The sequence below is a fragment of the Portunus trituberculatus genome, chromosome 2, assembly GCF_017591435.1.
Source record: "Portunus trituberculatus isolate SZX2019 chromosome 2, ASM1759143v1, whole genome shotgun sequence".
Classification (NCBI taxonomy): Eukaryota; Metazoa; Arthropoda; class Malacostraca; order Decapoda; family Portunidae; genus Portunus; species Portunus trituberculatus.
In genome coordinates, this window is record NC_059256.1 from 9,973,492 (window position 1) to 9,993,802 (window position 20,311).

Below are 20,311 nucleotides of genomic sequence, written 5' to 3' on the forward strand. Positions count from 1 at the left end.
GCCACAGTGAAGGTGACCTGGCTGGGCGGGACGAGGCGGGGCTGGGGCATACCTGGCAGGCGCTGTCACGCGTGGTGCAGGAGGCGGGGCAGGTGCTCAAGACTCTCTCAGAGACCTCCCTCGTGCTGCGCCAGCAAGCACTCAGCCCTGCCCGCGCCGCGCCGGCCCTGCCGCCCCTGCTGGAGGAGGGCGGCGGTCCCGGAAGGAGGGTGTGCTCTGTGGCAGTGCAGACTGACCCCCGCCACGTACGTGGCCTGTGGCGCGACGCCTGCACCAGCTGTGACTCCCTCAGCGATGGTGAGACCTCGGAGAGCGGTGGTCACTATCGCTCCGCTGCCGCCACCACCATGCCCTCGCGTCGGTGGTTGGACGTGCCCCGCCAGCACTCGGCTCCTGCCCTCTCACACCCGCGCGGCCTACACGAGTGGCGGGAGCGGCGGGAGCGCCTCAACCGTCCCGGGGGCTACGGTGGACGTAGTTCCTCCTCGGAGTGGGACTCGCCGTCCCCTGGGACGGAACGGGAGCTGGGAGCACACCGCTGTCTTGCGCTGCACCAGCGGCGCGTAGAGGAGTCCTGCCACCGATTGGAGGAGCGCCTGCGCCTCAGCGCACACAAGCGACACCTGCGGCGGCGCCTGCTGTCCGAGCACCACAACCACTACAACACCCCGGGGCGCTGCGTGCTGCACTCCTCCCTGGATCTGTCCAAGACGCCCTTCTGTGACCATATGGCGCCCCCTGTCCCTTCACCATACCTTTCAACTCCCGCCCTGCCCACCGGCAGCCCCTCCCCCCTGTGCTGTTGCGTGTCCCCCTCCCACCTGCCCAGCCACCAGTACTGCCGCGCCCTGGCCAGCCCATGTTCCTCCCACGCCCACTGGTCCTCCTGTCACGCCTCACCTGCGCCCACACCAGCGCCGGAGCCCTGCTATAGCCCTGGGTACCGTGAGGCGCGCCTGCAGGCGTCGCGGCAGCAGTGTCGCGACCAGCTGGCGGCGGCCCGGCGCCTATTGGGTGGCTCCTCCTCCTCCTTAGGGGAGGGCAGCTCGCCGCCCATGCCACGCCGCCCGCGTCTCACACCCGCGGGAGGCAGCCTGGACGCCCACCAGCGGTACCAGCGGACGGCCGCTTCCAGCCAGGACACGCCCTACCTGCGGGGCCACGCCGCCTCGCTCTCCTCGCTGCCGGGGGCGGGCGTGGGGTGGCGGCGTGGCGGCCTGAGGGGCGTGGATTCGCTGGGCTCCGTGGCTAGCGAGGGCGAGGCAGACCCGCGGCGAGCGTCGCGCTGGCGTGGCGACTCAGACCCCTGGGGGCGCCCACCGAGGCTGCGCTGACCCTTACACTGCCCCTCCACTGCCCCTCCCCTTCCGTGTTCCATGTACCCCCACCCCCCTCCGTCTTCCAGGGACCTCCCGCCCCCGCCAACCCCTTACAGTGTGTCTTCAATAAAGCTTCTCCTCAACACACTCTTTCATTCCTCCTCCTCCTCCTCCTCCTCCTCCTTCCTTCCCCTCCTCGTGTCCTCAGCGCGTCGCTCACCCGCCCGCCACCCTGTCATCTTGCCGTCCGCCACCACGCCCACCATCTCGTGTGTAGGTAATGGTCACTCCCTGTGTTTACGTGGTTCATTGCACTTGATCAGCGTGCGCTCCTTCATGGCTCGCCGCTCCTTTCTTAGATCTCTTATTTAGGGACTTTCTTTTACTCTGTTAATCTTACGTTCCTTTTTCAGCTCCTTTATTCGCGTCCTCGTATCTTTAGCCGTAAAATTTAAAGTCTTAGTTTGAGTGTGTTATGTTCCTTAACGGCGCCATATGACCTTAGTTGTGGCGCCTTATTCTAAACACTCGCTCTACTGAATCACCTTCCTCCTCCTCCTCCTCCTCCTCCTCAGCACTGTGGTAGTGGTGGTGGTGGTGGTGCGTGGTAAGTTAGCTTCAGCATCCTATTAACTTGTCATTATATAAACCAGTATGTCTTGGAGGTCATTGAGTGAGTCTCGGAGCGAAAAATAATCAGGATTCCTTTTTATTTTCATTTCGTTTTAATTAATTTCTTAATCCTGCTTCTCTTCATAGCTTGGTAATTTGTGATGGTCTTATAACACTTTTATTCCCTCGTTTGATGAGATATGGTGAACTAATACGCGAGAAAGGCAACAGAAAACCTTGAATTATTCTTTATAACATATTAATTATCTAAATATAACATAATATAATCCTTACTTCATCTCGATATTTTGACAGCTGTTATATTCATTCATATTTACTCTCCTGTGCCATAATACTATACCAAAACTAGCTTAAAAATGCTCTGATAAATTTTAAACAACAAATTCACCACAAAAACTTACCAAAATCATAATAAATCTAAATAAGACCATGATGTCGATATTTTGCCGTGAACCGCACACAAGAGGAGGAAGAAGAAGCGAGACTAGAGTAGAGAGAGAAACGTGCTGTCATTTTTATCATTTTCTCCTATTTCTCCTACTCCATGTGGGCTCTACGGTTCATGGCAGGTGAGTAACTAATTAGAGAACAGGTGTGTGTGTTGAAAAGTGACGTAAGTGTTGAGATAAGTGAGAAAAGTGTCGTTAAGTAAAGGGGTGTATTGGAATGTGCAGTTTCATTATTAATTCTTGCTTATTTTCTTATTTTTTGGTTTGATTTGATAGTTTTTCGTGCTTTTTTGTGTTACTTATATATGTGTGTATGTTAAGTGTGTACGTGTGTGTAGTGGTCACTTATAAAGAGCAGCGGTGATTACTGATTACTTAACGAGTGATCTTAACCTTAATTACTTATGAAAGAGATTACATGTTAGCATAGTTACTTATTATTATTATTACTTTGTTATTCCTATTTTATTTCCATTTCCCTCCATTTCTTATCCATTTATTCATTTCTATCCTGTTTTAATCCTCGGGAACAGGCGTCTATGCACCGTTGGCTTCTAAGTACCACCGGCTTCTATGTACCATCCCTGGCTTCTATGTACCATCCCTGGCTGCTATGTACCTCAGATAGTATTAACACATAGGTACTTTATCACCACAGAGTAATAATTAAAACGAAAAAATGCAATCCTGTTAATACCACCATGGCACAGCGGTTTCCCTTTCCTCAGGACGAAATAATATGAACATCAGACTTTCTAAACCGCTGTGTCGAACTAATGGATCATGATGTAAGTGAATAAGAATGTATTAATAATGTATCATGCTGAATTTTATTGCTTCACAACTTTTAATAAATGTATACAATGTTTGGTTTTGTGTTTTTATTTCCTTGGTATCTGGTACATAAGAGCCAAACAAGTGGTACATAGCAGCTGACGGTACATAGCAGCTAGCATTCTAATCCTCACTTCCTCCATTACTCTCTCTCTCTCTCTCATGATAGGGATTACATGTTAGCATAGTAACTTAGTAGTAGAAATTATTGGAAATGCTCGTAGGCCTAAGCTAAACTGCCCTAGAGGTAGTATTAATTTCCGAGAGGGTGAAATGGTGGTAGAAGTGTGACCCAGACCGTGAGGATGTGTAGAGTGAGGTGTGGGTGGTGTACTGGTCCACACTGCAGTAATACCAGTTATAGTTGGGATGAGTTAGGGTAAGTTTGGTCAGGTTAGGTTAGAAATTTGTGATTTGTAGACGTGTGACCCAGACCGCGAGGATTTGTAGAGTGACGTGTAGTTTCCTGGTGTCTGACAAGCTTGGGTACCTCCTGGGATAGTGCGATTTTAGTGGTGGCTGAGGGGGGAATCTAACTTAACCGAAGCTAAATTGTGTTCTGAAGTTATTATTAATTTCCGATGGGGTGAAATGAGGTTAGGTTGGGTAAGTTTGGTTAGGTTAGGTTAGTTTGGGTTGCCTCGTTTTCCTCGCCACATCCCGTCAGGTGAGTGAAAGAGACAGGGAATGGGGACAGCCGGAGGGATGTGTATATTAGGACAGTGCCAGTAGCTTATTTCAGAGAGAGATTAAATGTTAGCAGTCAGGTTAGTTTGTGTTACCTCATTTTCCTCGCCACATCCCGTCAGGTGAGTGAAAGAGACAGGAAATGGGGACAGCCGGAGGGATGTGTATATTAGGACAGTGCCAGTAGCTTATTTCGGAGAGAGATTAAATGTTAGCGTTGTGAGGTTAGTTTGGGTTACCTCATTTTCCTCGCCACATCCCGTCAGGTGAGTGAAAGAGACAGGAAATGGGGACAGCCAGAGGGATGTGTATGTTAGGACAGTGCCAGTAGCTTATTTCAGAGAGAGATTAAATGTTAGCGGTCAGGTTAGTTTGTGTTCTCATTTTCCTCACCACATCCCGTCAGGTGAGTGAAAGAAACAAGAAATGGGAACAGCTGGAGGGATGTGTATATTAGGACAGTGCCAGTAGCTTATTTCGGAGAGAGATTAAATGTTAGCAGTCAGGTTAGTTTGTGTTACCTCATTATCCTCGCCACATCCCGTCAAGTGAATGAAAGAACCGGAGAATGGGAACAGCTGGAGGGATGTGTATATTAGGACATTGCCATAGTTACTTATTTCAGAGAGAGAATAAATGTTAGCGGTCAGGTTAGTTTGTGTTACCTCATTTTCCTCACCACATCCCGTCAGGTGAGTGAAAGAGACAGGAAATGGGGACAGCTGGAGGGATGTGTATATTAGGACAGTGCCATAGTTACTTATTTCGGAGAGATTAAATGTTAGCGGTCAGGTTAGTTTGTGTTACCTCATTTTCCTCGCCACATCCCGTCAGGTGAGTGAAAGAGACAGGAAATGGGGACAGCTGGAGGGATGTGTATATTAGGACAGTGCCAGTAGCTTATTTCAGAGAGAGATTACATGTTAGTGTTGTTAATTATTGGAGTGATGACTTGTATGTGTTACTTGTTGGGTGTATGGTTTGGCTGCACTAATTACTACTGATATACTGATACTAGTGCAGATTATATAATTATTTTGACAGATTTGAAAGTAACGTTTGAAATAATTACTTAAAGAGCGATTACTAGTAGCCGATTACTAGTAGCCGTGTGGATTACTTGCCCGCTCACCTCATTACATATAAGATAGATTACTTAATTGATGTAGTACTTAATAAGATTACATACCTTTATCTTGAATTACTTAAAAATAGTTACTTAAATGGCTAACAATGTAATTTAACCTCACCTAACCTAACCACACTTTCCAGGCAGGGGGTGTGGCAGCAGCGGCAGTGGGTGGGGGTGCCAGGAGGGGCTTTGCGGCGGCGGCAGCGGAGGGGTACAAATATGAGACCCTCGCAGTGACAGAGCCGAGGAAAAATGTGTTCATGGTGAAGATTAACCGTCCAGAGAAACTCAATGCCATGAACCTTGTGTTTTGGAGGTGAGGGAGAGAGAGAGAGAGAGAGAGAGAGAGAGTGTGATAGTGAATGAGAGTGTGAGTGAGTGAATGAGAGAGAGAGAGAGTTAAATATTCTTAAACACATTTGAAGCACTAAAAACACACCCTTACCACTCCAAACACAACCAAACATCCCCAAAACACCCACAATATCCCCAAACACATCCTTACCACCCCAAAACACCCCAAACATCCCCAAAACACCCCTTTCCTCCCAAACACACCCCCTTACCTCCCAAACACCCCAACAAATACCGCAAAACACCCCTTTTACCACCCTAACACCTATAAACACCCCAAACACCCCCAAAACCACCTCAAACATCCCAAAAACACGCTTAACACACCCAAACACCACAAAAACACCCCCAAATACCTTCTAACACCCCCAAACACCCTTACAGAGAGATCGGCGCTTGTTTTGACCAGCTGAGTGAAGACACATCCTGCCGGGCGGTGGTGCTTGGGGCAGAGGGACGGGTATTCACAGCAGGGATTGACCTCATGGACCTAGCCAGCATCGGGGCGGCTGCTGAGGGCGGGGACGGGGCGGATGTGGCGAGACGGGGCAGGGTGATCCACAAAGCCATCAGAGAGTTCCAGACGTCCTTCAGTGCCTTGGAGCGGGTATGTGTGTGTGTGTGTGTGTGTGTGTGTGTTTACCTAGTCCCTCTCCCTCTCTCTCCCTAACCTAACCTAACCTTGCAGTGCCCCAAGCCAGTGATCGCAGCGGTGCACAGTGCGTGTGTAGGGGGCGGTGTTGACCTGGTGTGTGGTGCTGACATCCGCTACTGCTCCTCCGATGCCTGGTTCCAAGTCAAGGAGGTGGATGTGGGTGAGTGTGGGTGTAGGTGGGTGTGGGGGAGGCTGTGGGGTGTGTTTGAAAGGGTGTAGTAGTCTCCAGGAGTGTTTCTCTGTGTATTTACCGAGTGGTGTGGCCCCGTCTCCATATCTACACTTATCCAATGTTTCTTCAAAGCTCTGCACACTCGTTGGTGATGCCACTTCCTCACTCAAACTGTTCCACGTCTCAACACATCTTTGCGGGAAACTCTATTTTTTAACATCTCTCAGACATCTTCCCTTCCTCAGCTTCTTACTATGCAATCTTGTGCTTCTAGTGTCATATTCTTCACTATTTTTTAACATCTCTCAGACATCTTCCCTTCCTCAGCTTCTTACTATGCAATCTTGTGCTTCTAGTGTCATATTCTTCACTATTTTTTAACATCTCTCAGACATCTTCCTTCCTCAGCTTCTTACTATGCAATCTTGTGCTTCTAGTGTCATATTCTTCACTATTTTTAACATCTCTCAGACATCTTCCTTCCTCAGCTTCTTACTATGCAATCTTGTGCTTCTAGTGTCATATTCTTCACTATTTTTAACATCTCTCAGACATCTTCCTTCCTCAGCTTCTTACTATGCAATCTTGTGCTTCTAGTGTCATATTCTTCACTATTTTTAACATCTCTCAGACATCTTCCTTCCTCAGCTTCTTACTATGCAATCTTGTGCTTCTAGTGTCATATTCTTCACTATTTTTAACATCTCTCAGACATCTTCCTTCCTCAGCTTCTTACTATGCAATCTTGTGCTTCTAGTGTCATATTCTTCACTATTTTTTAACATCTCTCAGACATCTTCCCTTCCTCAGCTTCTTACTATGCAATCTTGTGCTTCTAGTGTCATATTCTTCACTATTTTTTAACATCTCTCAGACATCTTCCCTTCCTCAGCTTCTTACTATGCAATCTTGTGCTTCTAGTGTCATATTCTTCTCTCAGGATCAGTTTCTCATTATCCACTTGGTCCATTCCGTTGATCAATTTATAAACTTGTATCAGATCCCCTCTCTCTCTCTCTCTCTCTCTCTTTGTTCCAGGGTTGGTAGATCCATAGCCTTTAGTCTCTCCTCATATGTCATCCTTCAAATTCTGGAACCATTCTTGTAGCCATTTTTTGTAGTCTCTCCAACTTCCTTATGTGTTTCTTTTTATGAGGGGTCCACACTACTCCTGCATATTCCAATCTGGGTCTTATTATAGTACTTAGCAATTTCTTCATCATTTCTTTGTCCATGTAGTGAAATGCTACTCCAATATTCCTTACCAAATTATATGTTTCTCTAAAAATTCTATCAATATGGCTTTCATTTCTATGCTCTCCCTGCCTTTCCGTGCCTCTCTCTCTGCCTCTCCCTGCCTTTCCCTACCTCTCCCTTCCTCTGCCAACCTATCTCCCTTTCTCTCAACCTGTCCCTACATCTCCCTGCCTCTCTCTCTGTTTCCTTCTCTCTCCTTGTGTCTCCCTGCCTCTCCTAACCTCTCTCTGTCTTTCCCTGCCTCTCTCTACTTCTCCCTGCCTCTCTCTGTCTCTCCCTGCCTCTCACACGCCCTCTCACTCCCCCACAGGCCTGGCAGCGGACGTGGGCACCCTCCAGAGGCTTCCGAAGGTGGTGGGAGGCCAGAGTCTAGCCAGGGAACTTGTCTTCACGGCACGCAAAATGTTCTCTAGTGAAGCTCTCCAGTGTGGCTTCGTTTCCAGGGTGTTTGAGGATAAAGAGAGGTGTGTGGGGGTGTTGGGGTGATGAGGGGGCAGTGTTGGAGGGGTGGGTATGGGCGGGGTGTGGTGTGTTGTGTTTTAGTTTGTTTGAGTGTGACAGGTGTGTGCGGGTGTTTTTTGGGGTGTTGGGGTGTGTTGTAGGTGATGGGGGACAGTTTTGGGTGTGTGTGTGTGTGGGGGGGGTGTTCAGGGGTGTGTTGGGGTGATGGGGCATGGGTGGAGGGGGGTGGTATGGGGGTGTAAAGGTCATATTTGAGATTAATTATGTGATGGAAGGAGTTTGATTGATTGAAACTTACAGACAACACACACAGGTTAGGTTAGGTTAGGACACTCACTCACTCACTCACTCACTCTCTCACTCTCACTCTCACTCACTCTCTTTCAGCCTGGAGGAGGGGGCAGTCGAGCTGGCTTCCACCATCGCCAGCAAGTCTCCTGTGGCAGTGCAGACCTCAAAAATAGCCCTAATTTACTCAAGAGACCATGGTGTGGAAGAGGGTCTGGATTACATGGTGTGTGTGTGTGTGTGTGTGTTTTAGTGGTGTTTGAAATGAGAAATGAAAAAAAATAAAGCTTGGTGATTTCTTTACGTGTCTTTGAACAGTGGGGAAAAAATTAATTACTGTTATATTGAGGACATAAACGTAACATATTAATTTTCCCAGGCCAAACTCAACATGCTGATGCTACAGAGCGAGGACGTAAGGATTGCGGCCATGGCGATGATGAGCAAGGGTGAAAACAAGGCTATATTCTCCAAACTATAGACTTTAAACTACCTCCACCCTGCCTCGCGTCACCCTGCCACCCCCGCCACACCCCCACACCACGGCAGGGTGCGTCAGGGGCAAGAAAGTGTCATATTGTAATTGTTAGGGTGTTCACGGGTGTTTAGGTTAGGTTAGGTTTATTTTGGGGGGTTTGTGTGTGGTGCCTTTGACGAGAGAGAGAGAGAGAGAGTGAGAGTGAGAGAATATGAATGTAAAGTGATATTAGGCATTAAGTCTCTCTCTCTCTCTCTCTCTCTCTCTCTCTCTCTCTCTCTCTCTCTCTCTCTCTCTCTCTCTCTCTCTCTCCTCTCCTCTCCTCTCCTCTCCTTTCCTCTCCTCTCCTCTCCTTTCTCTCTCCCTCCCTCTCCTCTCCTCTCCTTTCTCTCCTCTCCTCTCCTTTCCTCCTTTCTCTCCCTCTCCTCCTCCTTCCCTCTCTCCCTCTCTCCTGTATATATGACAGTGTAGATAGATAGATAGATACATGTATAATTGTCTATTTTCCACAGCAGTCCACAGCAAATCTCTCTATATTTCTATACACACTTTTGTTGGTAGAGAAAAATTAGACTGGTGTTAATAGGGAACTTAAAGATAGACTGTAAATAGGCTCAAAATAATTGCTGTAAGGTTCGCATAGGCCTAGGAAATTGTACAAGATAGGATGGGGGGGTTAAGAAATTTATTTATTTATTTTTTCTCTAGGAGGGAGGGAGATATATCTATAAAAAAGCCTACTTGAATGTTGGTTCTGTATTACATAGGCCTTGTACTGGTGAAGTGATGGTCAGGCATTGTGAGACCCGAGGCTGACGGTGAAGTGGTCCCAGAATGATGGTGTGTCTTTATGGGGAGACGGTGTAGTGTTGGAAGGACAAACAACATGCAGTGCTTCATAAATTATTGTATAGAGTTGTGAGAAAAACTAAAATTGTGTTGGGTGTGAGAAAAACTTGAAAATTGTGTTGTTTTACTGAGAAAAACTTGAAAATTGTGTTGAAAATTTCAGTAGAGTTTTCAGAAATATGTGTAATCTGAAGTTTATAATTTTGTTAGTGGAAAATTGTTAGTTTTTGGACACTTGGGAGAGACTTGTGTTGTGTTGTATAGAGTTGAGAAAAACTAAAATTGTGTTGTGAGAAAAACTTGAAAATTGTGTTTTGTGTTGTTTTACTAAGTTGAAAATTTCAGTAGAGTTTTCAGAAATTTGTGTAATCTGAAGTTATAATTTTGTTAGTTGAAAATTGTTAGTTTTTGGACACTTGGGAGAGAGACTTGTGTTGTGTCCAAGTGTTGATTGACTAAAATAAAAGGTAAGGAAGGGAGACTCTCATTTGTATTTTTACCCCAAATATCCATCTGCTCTTTCTCCGGAGACTCTTCAGAGTATTTATGACTTAACACCATTTTTGGGCCAGTTTTGTGGGGATTTTTCACCAGTTTTTTGCTTTTAAGGGGGATTTTTCACCATTTTTTTGCTGCTAAGGAGGATTTTTCACCATTTTTTTGCTGCTAAGGGGGGATTTTCACCATTTTTTTGCTTTTAAGGGCAGTTCCTGAGGGTTTTTTTTCACTCAGCTTTTTTAGGCATTTTACTTACTGTCATGTTATCAAAAAATGGGCAGCTGGTCATCAATCCTCAGTCTATCGAATGAAATAATATTTAGCTTCAATGAAATATTCAGTTTATTTGAAAAGACGGAAGTGTGAGCAAGATACATGTCAACTAATTAATATAGGGTCAGGTTACAGACAGCTCAGGTCAGGCTTTGGCTTCACAGTTAGGTTAGGATTACCTCAAGATGATCAGGTCAGGTATTGCAAGATTCCATAAATAAAATAACTGGGATCATGGAAAGCAGCACAAGTTTCATTAGTCAGGATTTATTGAGTAGTAACACTAGTCATGTGGGTAATAAGTAAGTAGGCCTACATTACATTCACGTGGGCACATTCATAGATGGAAGGAATGACATCACAAGTGACTAGCAAACATGTATTGGTTACATCAGATAAGCGAGGCAGTCTGTCCTCCCTCCCTGGATGGCTCCGTATGTTGTAGATGAAGCGAGGCAGTCTGTCCCTCCCTGGATGGCTCCGTATGTTGTAGATGAAGCGAGGCAGTCTGTCCCTCCCTGGATGGCTCCGTGTGTTGGTAGATGAAGCGAGGCAGTCTGTCCCTCCCTGGATGGCTCCGTGTGTTGTAGATGAAGCGAGGCAGTCTGTCCTCCCTCCCTGGATGGCTCCGTATGTTGTAGATGAAGCGAGGCAGTCTGTCCTCCCTCCCTGGATGGCTCCCTGTGTTGTAGATGAAGCGAGGCAGTCTGTCCTCCCTCCCCGTGTGTTGTGAGACAGTGGCTGGCGTCTTCCAGTGCAGAGGAGCCAGTTCCTGCGGCAGGTTGGGGTTTGTTAGGACACGCTGGTTTGGTTCTCCCTTCCGTAATGGCAGGAACTGAAAGAAATGTAATTTTTATTAGCCGTCTTCAAAATGTAGGCTAGGAGTGGTGTGGTGTGGTGTGGGTGCCCAGTTAAAGATTTGTGCATAACATTTTGCCCACAACTACGGAACACTGATTCGTAATGGTCATCAAACCTAAAAAAAGTCGATCTAGCAGTACCAGTCGTCCCAGCAGCACCAGTCATTCTATTCTAATTACAAACCCGAGTTCTGCTTCCGTCAGCCTCGTTATATTACCCCACCCCCCGGCACTGTCCCTGAGAAACCGCCACCTCACCAAGATCAAACCATTCCTGATAACCTACGCCAACAATCAACCACTTGAAACTGTCCTGCCCCTACCTGTGCCGGGCCCCACGCCTCCGCGGTCTGCGTCCCCTTCTGAAGAGGCAGACTGCTACCACATGGACACCGATGAGGAGCACCAACAGAATACCGGGGCTTCAGACACTTGGGCGGGTGCAGGTCCGATTCAGGCGCCGCTGTGGCTGACGAGTTCGCTTGTGTAAACAGATGTGGCTCAAGTTGGTAGAGCGGAGATGTAGGGACGCCGCTGATAGCCTTGTGGCGGGACGTGCTGACACTCGTGCTCCATCGCCTGACTGACGCCCGAGACTTGCCCGTGTGTAGGTGTGGGCGGCATGACCAGACGTTCTCCCTTGTTGTAGACACTGCTGCTGCAACAATAAAGACACCAATCATCAATCAAGAAACATCCTTCACCTGCTGCCATTAAGTCATTCTTCATGACTAATCTACGGCCTTTAGGATCTAGGAACATTGCACACTATGATCAGTGACTCGCCTCAAATTAAATGCAACTGAATATATTACTGAAGGACTTGTGCCGTGCCGTGCCGTGCCGTGCCGTGCCGTGCCGTTTCAGCACCAACACTACAACTTAAACATTTAATGGTACACTGGTTCACTCCTACGAAACTCTGGCCCAAACGTCACGGCACCCAACTCACTCAAGGCAATAATCCCACTTACTTAACCCCACCCGGTGTCACCCAGCCTGGTGCACCCACTCCCAACACAAGGCGCGTCAAATTGACCTCCACAACGAGAACCGCCACTCTACATCCATGTGTGGCACCAAGGGTTACATCCACACACCACCTCCCTGGTCAACAATCCATACGCGAGCCTATTTCTGCCATTTCAGAGTTACACATCAGTTTTACATTAACACTTCAGAATCCACACATTTCTAATTTAAGATACCTAGTGAGAACGGATTCCGGCCTGGGCAAGACTAGAATGTAAATGTGGCTGGTATGTTAGGCAGCTGGGTGATGACAAGGCTCCCTCCATCTCGAGTAGGAACGCTTGTAGTTACGGAATCAAAGGGGTTTCAGGTAGCATTATCTACTGTTCGGATCGTTACTCAACACGGTGCTCTATATAGTAGCGACAAACACCGGAGCTTCATACACAAACTAAATATGAACGAGACACCAAGACTGAATCAGAAAACACCACACGGAAAACCCAACACGCAGCTCATACCAAGGTTCGTGACACCTTGGTCTACACCTGCACCACCGCTCACCAAGGAGAGGCCGAGACACACCTAAGGCAGATCTAAGAGCCACTAGAAGCACCTTGCGGCCTTGTTATCACTGCACACCCAAGCCACGGCGTTGTGAGCATGTGCTGCGTGCAACAAAACCTATGACGCGCAGCTTTCCATTAAAACAACGACGCGGTTTTCATCACGGAATAGTAACTTCTACGGCGGATTAATTTCTTTATAAAATAGAAAACAGGTTAAATACACTATAAACACAGTTCCAACACTTCCTGTCCTCTGAAACACACCACGGAACTTCTAAACACCCTTGTTCACGAGAAACAGGCAAAGCTTCACTACACACACACACACACACACACACACACACAATCACCAGTGTACAGGGACTAACACACCTTCCCCACACACACCTTACGACGTTAACCAAACTCGTGAGGATGCAGTGGACAGACACACTCCTCGGCACACACGTCTTGCCTGCACAACATTTCCTGAAAGAATCGTTCCCTTGTGGCTCACTGCTTTCCTCTTCACCTCCTCCTCCCCCCCCTCCTCCCCTCTCCCTTGTTTGCAGTACAGACACTTAATGACTAAGCAGCCACTCTCGGTGACCATCGTTCTATATAAACATTGTTCCCTTGGTTTCCCTGTCATGTTTATAAGCAGTACGTTGTGGTGTTACGGAGCACCCGCCACCCGCCACCCGCCACCCTGTGTGCGTGTGTTACCCTCCCCTGGCCTGACAAAGGACACCAGTTAGAGATGGGTAAAGGATCCCTGTGTGAGTGAAGCGTGCAGGGGAATGTGAGTGGGTAATCAATGCTAATATCAAAACAAATAAACAAAAAAAAATAAAAAAAATAATAATAATAAAAATAAATAAAAATAAATCAATCAATAAAACCCGTGAAAATAACTGTACTTGTGTAAACAAATAAATAAAAAAAGCCTGATTTTACAGAAATATAAAAGTAAAAAAAAAGATTAAATAAATAAATGGCCTGGTAGCCAAGCCAGGGTGGTGACCAGGGGGGTCCCCACCCTCGCCACACTCCTTCACCCCTTTGTCTACCCATTCATCTATCTATCTATCTATCTATCTTTCACACACACACACACACACACACATATATATATATATATATATATATATATATATATATATATATATATATATATATATATATATATATATATATATATATATATATATATATTTATTTTATATCATTACCATTATTGTTATTATTATTATTATTATTATTATTATTATTATTATTATTAATACCATCATTATTATTAATACCATCATTATTATCATTATTATTATTGTCATAGTTGTTATGATCATTATCATTGTCACTGTTAACAATATTATCATTATTACTATTATCATCATCATCATCATCATCATCATCATCATCATCACCACCAGGGCGCGTCGGTAGGGTACACAACACATCCAGGTGTCACATTACTGGCATGTCAAGACACACAGTCCTTTAACCAGCCAAACCAACGGATCACATTTTGCTGCACTAATCATGAAGCACGTAGGCCTACTGGCAGGACGCCTAAATAATGCTCATCATACTGAAATGAAAAAGTGAGCGTTTGAACAGCTTGTTTCAGCGAGGGGGATGCCACCTGCCACCTGTGTTAATGAACACACACACACACACACACACACACACACACACACACATATAATTTGATTAGAAATATTGGATTAGCCTTTCATTATATGGATAAAGATATGATGAAGAAATTAATTAGTAGGGTAATTAGACCAAGATTGGAATATGCTGGAGTGGTTTGGTCCCCTTATAAAAAGAAGCATATAAGGAAGTTGGAGAGATTGCAGAGAATGGCAACAAAAATGGTTCCAGAATTGGCAGAAATGACCTATGAGGAGAGATTAAAAGAAATGAATTTGCTTACCTTGGAACAAAGAAGAGAAAGAGGAGATTTAATACAGGTTTATAAACTGTTGAACGGACTGGATGAAGTGGATAATGAGCAAATGATGTTGAGAGAGGAAAACTTAAATAGAACTACAAGATCGCATAGTAAAAAGATAGCCAAGGGAATATGCTTGAAGGATGTGAAGAAATATAGTTTCCCACAAAGATGTGTGGAGGTGTGGAATGGTTTGAGTGAGGAGGTGGTGTCAGCGAGGAGTGGGCACAGTTTGAAAGGAAAGTTAGATGTATGTAGATATGGAGACGGGGCCACACCAGTATGATACCCAGGCCCTGCAAAATTACAACTAGGTGAACACACACACACACACACACACACACAGTTGTAGCAATAATAAGTGTTAGTCTCTAATATTACTAATGGTTACTCTACGTTGTAAAGTGTGCAGGTTGATTAAGACAGTAAGAGGGGGAAATTGGAGATAGAAGGATGAAATAAGGGGACAAAATGACACCAATCCACGAGGCGGGTGAAGGCTGACTCAAACACTCTCCTAACTAGCCTGGTGCACGTCTGGCAGGGGAACAAGGTGATGATATTTTCCACATAACACTCATTTCAGATTTACTTGGCCTCTTATCATTCAAGGCTACAGATAACATTAATAATTTATCTTCCTCCGTCTTCCCCTCCTCCTCCTCCTCTTCCTCTTCCTCCACGTCAGGAAGTGTCAAGACAAGCAGCCTCCACCACAGCAAATGTCTCGCCTCGCATCGCGCCCGCTGTGAACAAACCCATGGCAATCACTCTGCTGCGTCGTGTTTCCTTCCCATCCTGTGCTGCATTGTCTTGAGCCGATTGATGTAGCGCGGTTTGGAAGAATGTACAGCACCAAACACTTCCATTAATCCCTTCAGTACCATTACACATTTCCGCTCTCATTCTGGTGACTATTTGGTGATTCTATACAGCTTCACAAACTCACGTGGGGATTGAAATAGTGAAGACTGACCATTAAACCTCTCACCTCCATAGACCCTTCATAATGTCAACACAATCGTCTAAACGCGCTTAAAACTATAGATCAAGATACGTCCCGGTGCTGAAGGGGTTAAAGGGACAGACACCAAGCATGTTCACCCTTACAACACCACGTTCACCCTTACATCAAAGCAATCAAAGACTATAACTGAAATGAACGTTTGACTATAAGATGTCTGAGCGGGAGGTGGAGGCGCTTCAGTGCTTCACCGGACGCCAGGTTTGAGTTGATCGTGGAGCGAGGGGCCCGTCCTGTTTCTCCAGCGGCGGCCAGCGAGGGGCGTCACTGTTGTCCATTGGTGAACACAGACACAATGACACAAGTTGGACCACCAGATCTAACAGCACTGGTACATGAAACAAGACACCACACACGGAGCTGCTAATTGTGACAGGACAGGTGTGTAGACGCCATAATGACACGAGACCACCTGAGACAATAGTTACTGATAGATGGAGGAATTCAGTTTGTGAGGCATTGAACAATACTAGATTTTCTCTGCCCAAATCTCCAATCAGAAGTGAGGCGTTCTGTGGCGTCCCTGCGTGATCTGTTGACTTCCTGAAGGGTTGGGCGTCTCTGAAAGGACGTGGAAAGATGTAGGGTGGTGTCAGCGAAGGAGTGAATAGGGCAACAAGTTTGATTAAGGTCATTAATTAACAACAGAAAGAGAGTGGGTGACAGGACAGAACCCTGAGGAACACCACTATTAATACATGTAGGAGTGGATAGGGCAAGAAGTTTGATTAAGGTCATTAATTTAGGGACTTCGGTGAAACCTTTGCTGTCGGCCTTGACATATCGAAAGCCTTCGATAGAGTCTGGCACAAATCTTTAATTTCTAAACTACCCTCCTACGGATTCTATCCTTCTCTCTGTACCTTCATCTCCAGTTTCCTTTCCGATCGTTCTATTGCTGCTGTAGTAGACGGTCACTGTTCTTCCCCTAAAACTATCAACAGTGGTGTTCCACAGGGTTCTGTCCTATCACCCACTCTCTTTCTATTATTCATCAATGATCTCCTAAATCTGACTCAATGCCCTATCCACTCCTATGCTGATGATACCACCCTGCATTATTCAACAGCGTTCAACAGACGCCCAACCCAACAACAATTAAATGACTCAAGGCGAGATGCTATAGGACGCCTAACTTCTGATCTTTCACTTGTTTCTGATTGGGGCAGAGAAAACCTGGTTTTGTTCAATGCCTCAAAACTCAATTTCTACAACTATCTACTCGACATAACCTTCCAGACAACTATCCTCTCTTCTTCAATAACACTCAACTTCCCTCTCCTCTACATTAAACACACTCGGTCTATCCTTCACTAAAAATCTAAACTGGAAATTTCACATCTCTACTCTTGCTAAATCAGCTTCCAAGAAGTTAGGTGTCCTATGGCGTCTTCGTCCATTTTTCTCCCTCCCAGCTGCTTGCTCTGTACAAGGGCCTTATCCGCCCGTGTATGGAGTATGGCTCTCATGTCTGGGGATCCACACACAGCTTTACTAAACAAGGTGGAATCTAAAGCTTTTCGTCTTATCAACTCTTCTCCTCTAACTGACTGTCTTGATTCTTTAAGTCACCGCCGCAATGTTGCATCTTTATCTGTCTTCTACCGCTGTTTTCATGCTGTCTGCTCTTCTGAACTTGCTAACTGCATGCCTTCCCCTCCTGCGGCCTCGCTGCACAAGACTCTCTACTTCTTCTCATCCCTATTCTGTCCATCTTCCTAATGCAAGAGTTAACCAGTATCTTCACTCCTTCATTCCCTACACTGGTAAACTCTGGAACTCTCTACCTGTGTCTGTATTTCCACCTGCCTATGACTTAAACTCTTTCAAAAGAGGAGTGTCAAGACACCTCTTACGTTAACTGGACCCTCCTTTTAGATTTTTCTGTTTTTTCTCTTTCTACTTTTCTTTTAACAGGGCCTGGCAACCAGCGGGATTTTTTTTTTTCCAACACTGTGTTTGCCCTTGGCCAGTGCCCTTGTAATGTAAAAAAAAAAAAAAAAAAAAAATTAATAACAGAAAGAGAGTGGGTGACAGGACAGAACCCTGAGGAACACCACTATTAATACATTTAGGAGAGGAACAGTGGCCGTCTACCACAGCACCAATAGAGCAGTCGGAAAGGAAACTTGAGATAAAGCTTCACAGAGAAGGATAGAAGCCGTAGGAGGGCAGGTTTAAGATCAAAGCCTTATATACCAAACTCTATCTAACGCTGCAGCAAAATAGAAGAGGATCAAGACTCAGTAAGGAACGCCAGAAGGTCACCAGTAGAGCGACCTTGCCGGAAGCCACACTGGTGATCAGACAGAAGACTGTGAAGTGACATGTTTGAGAATCTTCCCACTCAGGATAGATTCAAAACCTTTACACAAGCAAGAGATTATATTTGAGGGTTAGAGAGAGAGAGAGAGAGAGAGAGAGAGAGAGAGAGAGAGAGTGAGAGTTCGCCAATCCATAGAGGATGAGGAGGAGGAAGTGATTGTTGCCTCGTTACGGAAGAAAGGAGGAAGAGGAAGAGGAAGAGAAGGAGGAAGAGAAGGAGAAAGGAGGAGAAAGACGAAAATGAATAAAGAGAAGAGGAAGAGGAAGAAGAAGAGAGGAGGAGGAAGAGGAGGAGGAGGAGGAGGAGGAAGTGGTGATTCGCTCGTTAATAGGAAAAAAAAAAAATAAATAATAATAATAATAATAATAATAATAATAATAAAAATAAAAAATCGACAAATAACATCCAATAATTTAAATACCCATTAGCAAAATTACCTTAAGTGCACTTATAAACACTTACAGGGCACAACACGCACTTGGAACCCACACTTGTGCCCTTAACGCCCTAAAGTAACCCATAAGTACTAAAGTAAAAATAATATTAAGAAAATACTTACCAGAGAGAAGGGCGACGCACATCCTCCCCTGACGTCTGGCGGGTAACTGAGGAGCTCGTTTTCTGTTTCCAGGAGTGACTTGTGTGTATATGGCTGGCTCTCTCTCTCTCTCTCTCTCTCTCTCTCTCTCTCTCTCTCTCTCTCTCTCTCTAATAAGACCATTTTTCCTCAGCATTTCTTTATTAAATAACTTTTACAATATATACAAAAATGTTATGGCCTGTTTGACTGGCTTAGAGAGAGAGAGAGAGAGAGAGAGAGAGAGAGAGAGAGAGAGAGAGAGAGAGAGAGAGAGAGAGAGATGAGAGATATATAGATAGATAGATAGATATATAGATAGAGAGAAGATATATAGATAGATAGATAGATAGATAGATAGATAGATAGATAGATAGATAGATAGATAGATAGATAGATAGATAGATAGAGAGAGAGAGAGAGAGAGAGAGAGAGAGAGAGAGAGAGAGAGAGAGAGAGAGAGAGATAACAGAGCAGAAAGTGACAGCAGTAATAATAATAATAATAATAATAATAATAATAATAATAATAATAATTTCAAAAGGCGAACAATTACAATTATTACATTAGAACAACGATGTAATTGTATTTAATGGAGACACACACACACACACACACACACACACACACAATAATAATAATAATAATAATAATAATAATAATAATAATAATAATAATATCCTTCATCATTCATTTCGACCTGAGCGAAGTGAAGTGAGGGCGATAAATGAAATATAAAGAAAATACAGACGAAATATTGTGGAAAATGTCTTAAAATTGCCTGAGCGATGATTTGTGGGAAAATAAGTAAATAAATAAAAAAAATTGATAATATAAAAAATTAATAAAATGTGAAAAAACACGAAATATTATGAAAAAAATGTCTTATTACCTCTGAGCGATGATTTATGGGAAAAATTATGAAAATTTGATAAAAAAATGATAAAATGAAATAAAACATACGATATATTATGAAAACCTCTAAAAATCGTCTCTGAGCGATAATTTGTGGGAAAAATGAATAAAAACTTGATCAAATGAAAAATATAGACGATAAATTATGGAAAAATGTGTTAAAATGGAGTCTGAGCGATGATTTGTGGGAAAAATTATGAAAATGAACGAAAATGGTGTCTGAGCGAAAATTATGGGAAAATATGATAAAAAATAGAAAAAAATTAGTCTGAGCGAAGATTTATGGGAAAAAATGATTGAAATTGAAATAAAATGGAGTCTGAGCGAAGATTTATGGAAAAAAATGATGTAAATTGAAAAAAAAATAGATTCTGAGCGAAGATTTATGAGAAAAAATGATGCAAATTGAAATAAAATGGTGTCTGAGCGAAGATTTATGGGAAAATATGATAAAAATAGAAATAGTGGTGTCTGAGCGAAGATTTATGAGAAAAAATGATGGAAATTGAAATAAAATGGAGTCTGAGCGAAGATTTATGGGAAAAAATGATTGAAAATTTGAAAAAAATAGTCTGAGCGAAGATTTATGGGAAAAAATGATTGAAATTGAAATAAAATGGTGTCTGAGCGAAGAATTATGGGAAAATATGAAAAAAATAGAAAAAATTAGTCTGAGCGAAGATTTATGAGAAAAAATGATGCAAATTAAAAAAAAATAGATTCTGAGCGAAGATTTATGGGAAAACAGGTCCAAATATTACTGATGAACGATAGTAAGTGGAATTTTTATGT

At 44.4% G+C, this 20,311-nt stretch overlaps 3 protein-coding genes across 10 annotated transcripts in view; 2 read left to right on the top strand and 1 right to left on the bottom strand.

Moving 5' to 3' along the window:
• Positions 1-3,269, top strand: part of LOC123506760 (mucin-16-like) — a 46,706-nt gene extending 43,437 nt beyond the window's left edge. Inside the window, 2 exon segments of the mRNA XM_045259077.1 lie at positions 3-2,521; positions 2,935-3,269. Of these exon segments, the coding sequence (XP_045115012.1) occupies positions 3-1,334 (1,332 nt within the window). The 3' untranslated portion in view covers positions 1,335-2,521; positions 2,935-3,269.
• On the top strand, positions 2,497-10,050 carry LOC123506764 (delta(3,5)-Delta(2,4)-dienoyl-CoA isomerase, mitochondrial-like). Its single transcript, XM_045259087.1, has 8 exons — positions 2,497-2,521; positions 4,967-4,974; positions 5,195-5,370; positions 5,793-6,015; positions 6,097-6,223; positions 7,803-7,956; positions 8,342-8,468; positions 8,622-10,050. The coding sequence occupies exons 1-8, from the start codon at positions 2,497-2,499 to the stop codon at positions 8,721-8,723; spliced, it is 942 nt and encodes a 313-aa protein (XP_045115022.1). The 3' UTR covers positions 8,724-10,050.
• Positions 10,051-10,591: 541 nt separating this feature from the next.
• Positions 10,592-18,721, bottom strand: LOC123505330. 8 transcript variants are annotated; one of them, XR_006675116.1, is made up of 3 exons: positions 13,129-13,276; positions 11,524-11,858; positions 10,592-11,175 (listed from the first exon to the last, which is right to left on the bottom strand). XR_006675116.1 is itself a non-coding variant. In XM_045256543.1 (3 exons), exons 1-3 carry the CDS (start codon positions 18,606-18,608, stop codon positions 10,732-10,734), a joined length of 738 nt encoding a protein of 245 aa, XP_045112478.1. In that variant the 5' UTR covers positions 18,609-18,721; the 3' UTR covers positions 10,592-10,731. The 8 variants fall into 8 exon arrangements, 3 of the variants coding, with proteins under 3 accessions (XP_045112478.1, XP_045112458.1, XP_045112467.1); XR_006675117.1 differs by having other exon boundaries at positions 11,524-11,855; positions 13,129-13,238; XR_006675121.1 differs by having other exon boundaries at positions 13,114-13,207.
• Positions 18,722-20,311: the final 1,590 nt, after the last annotated feature.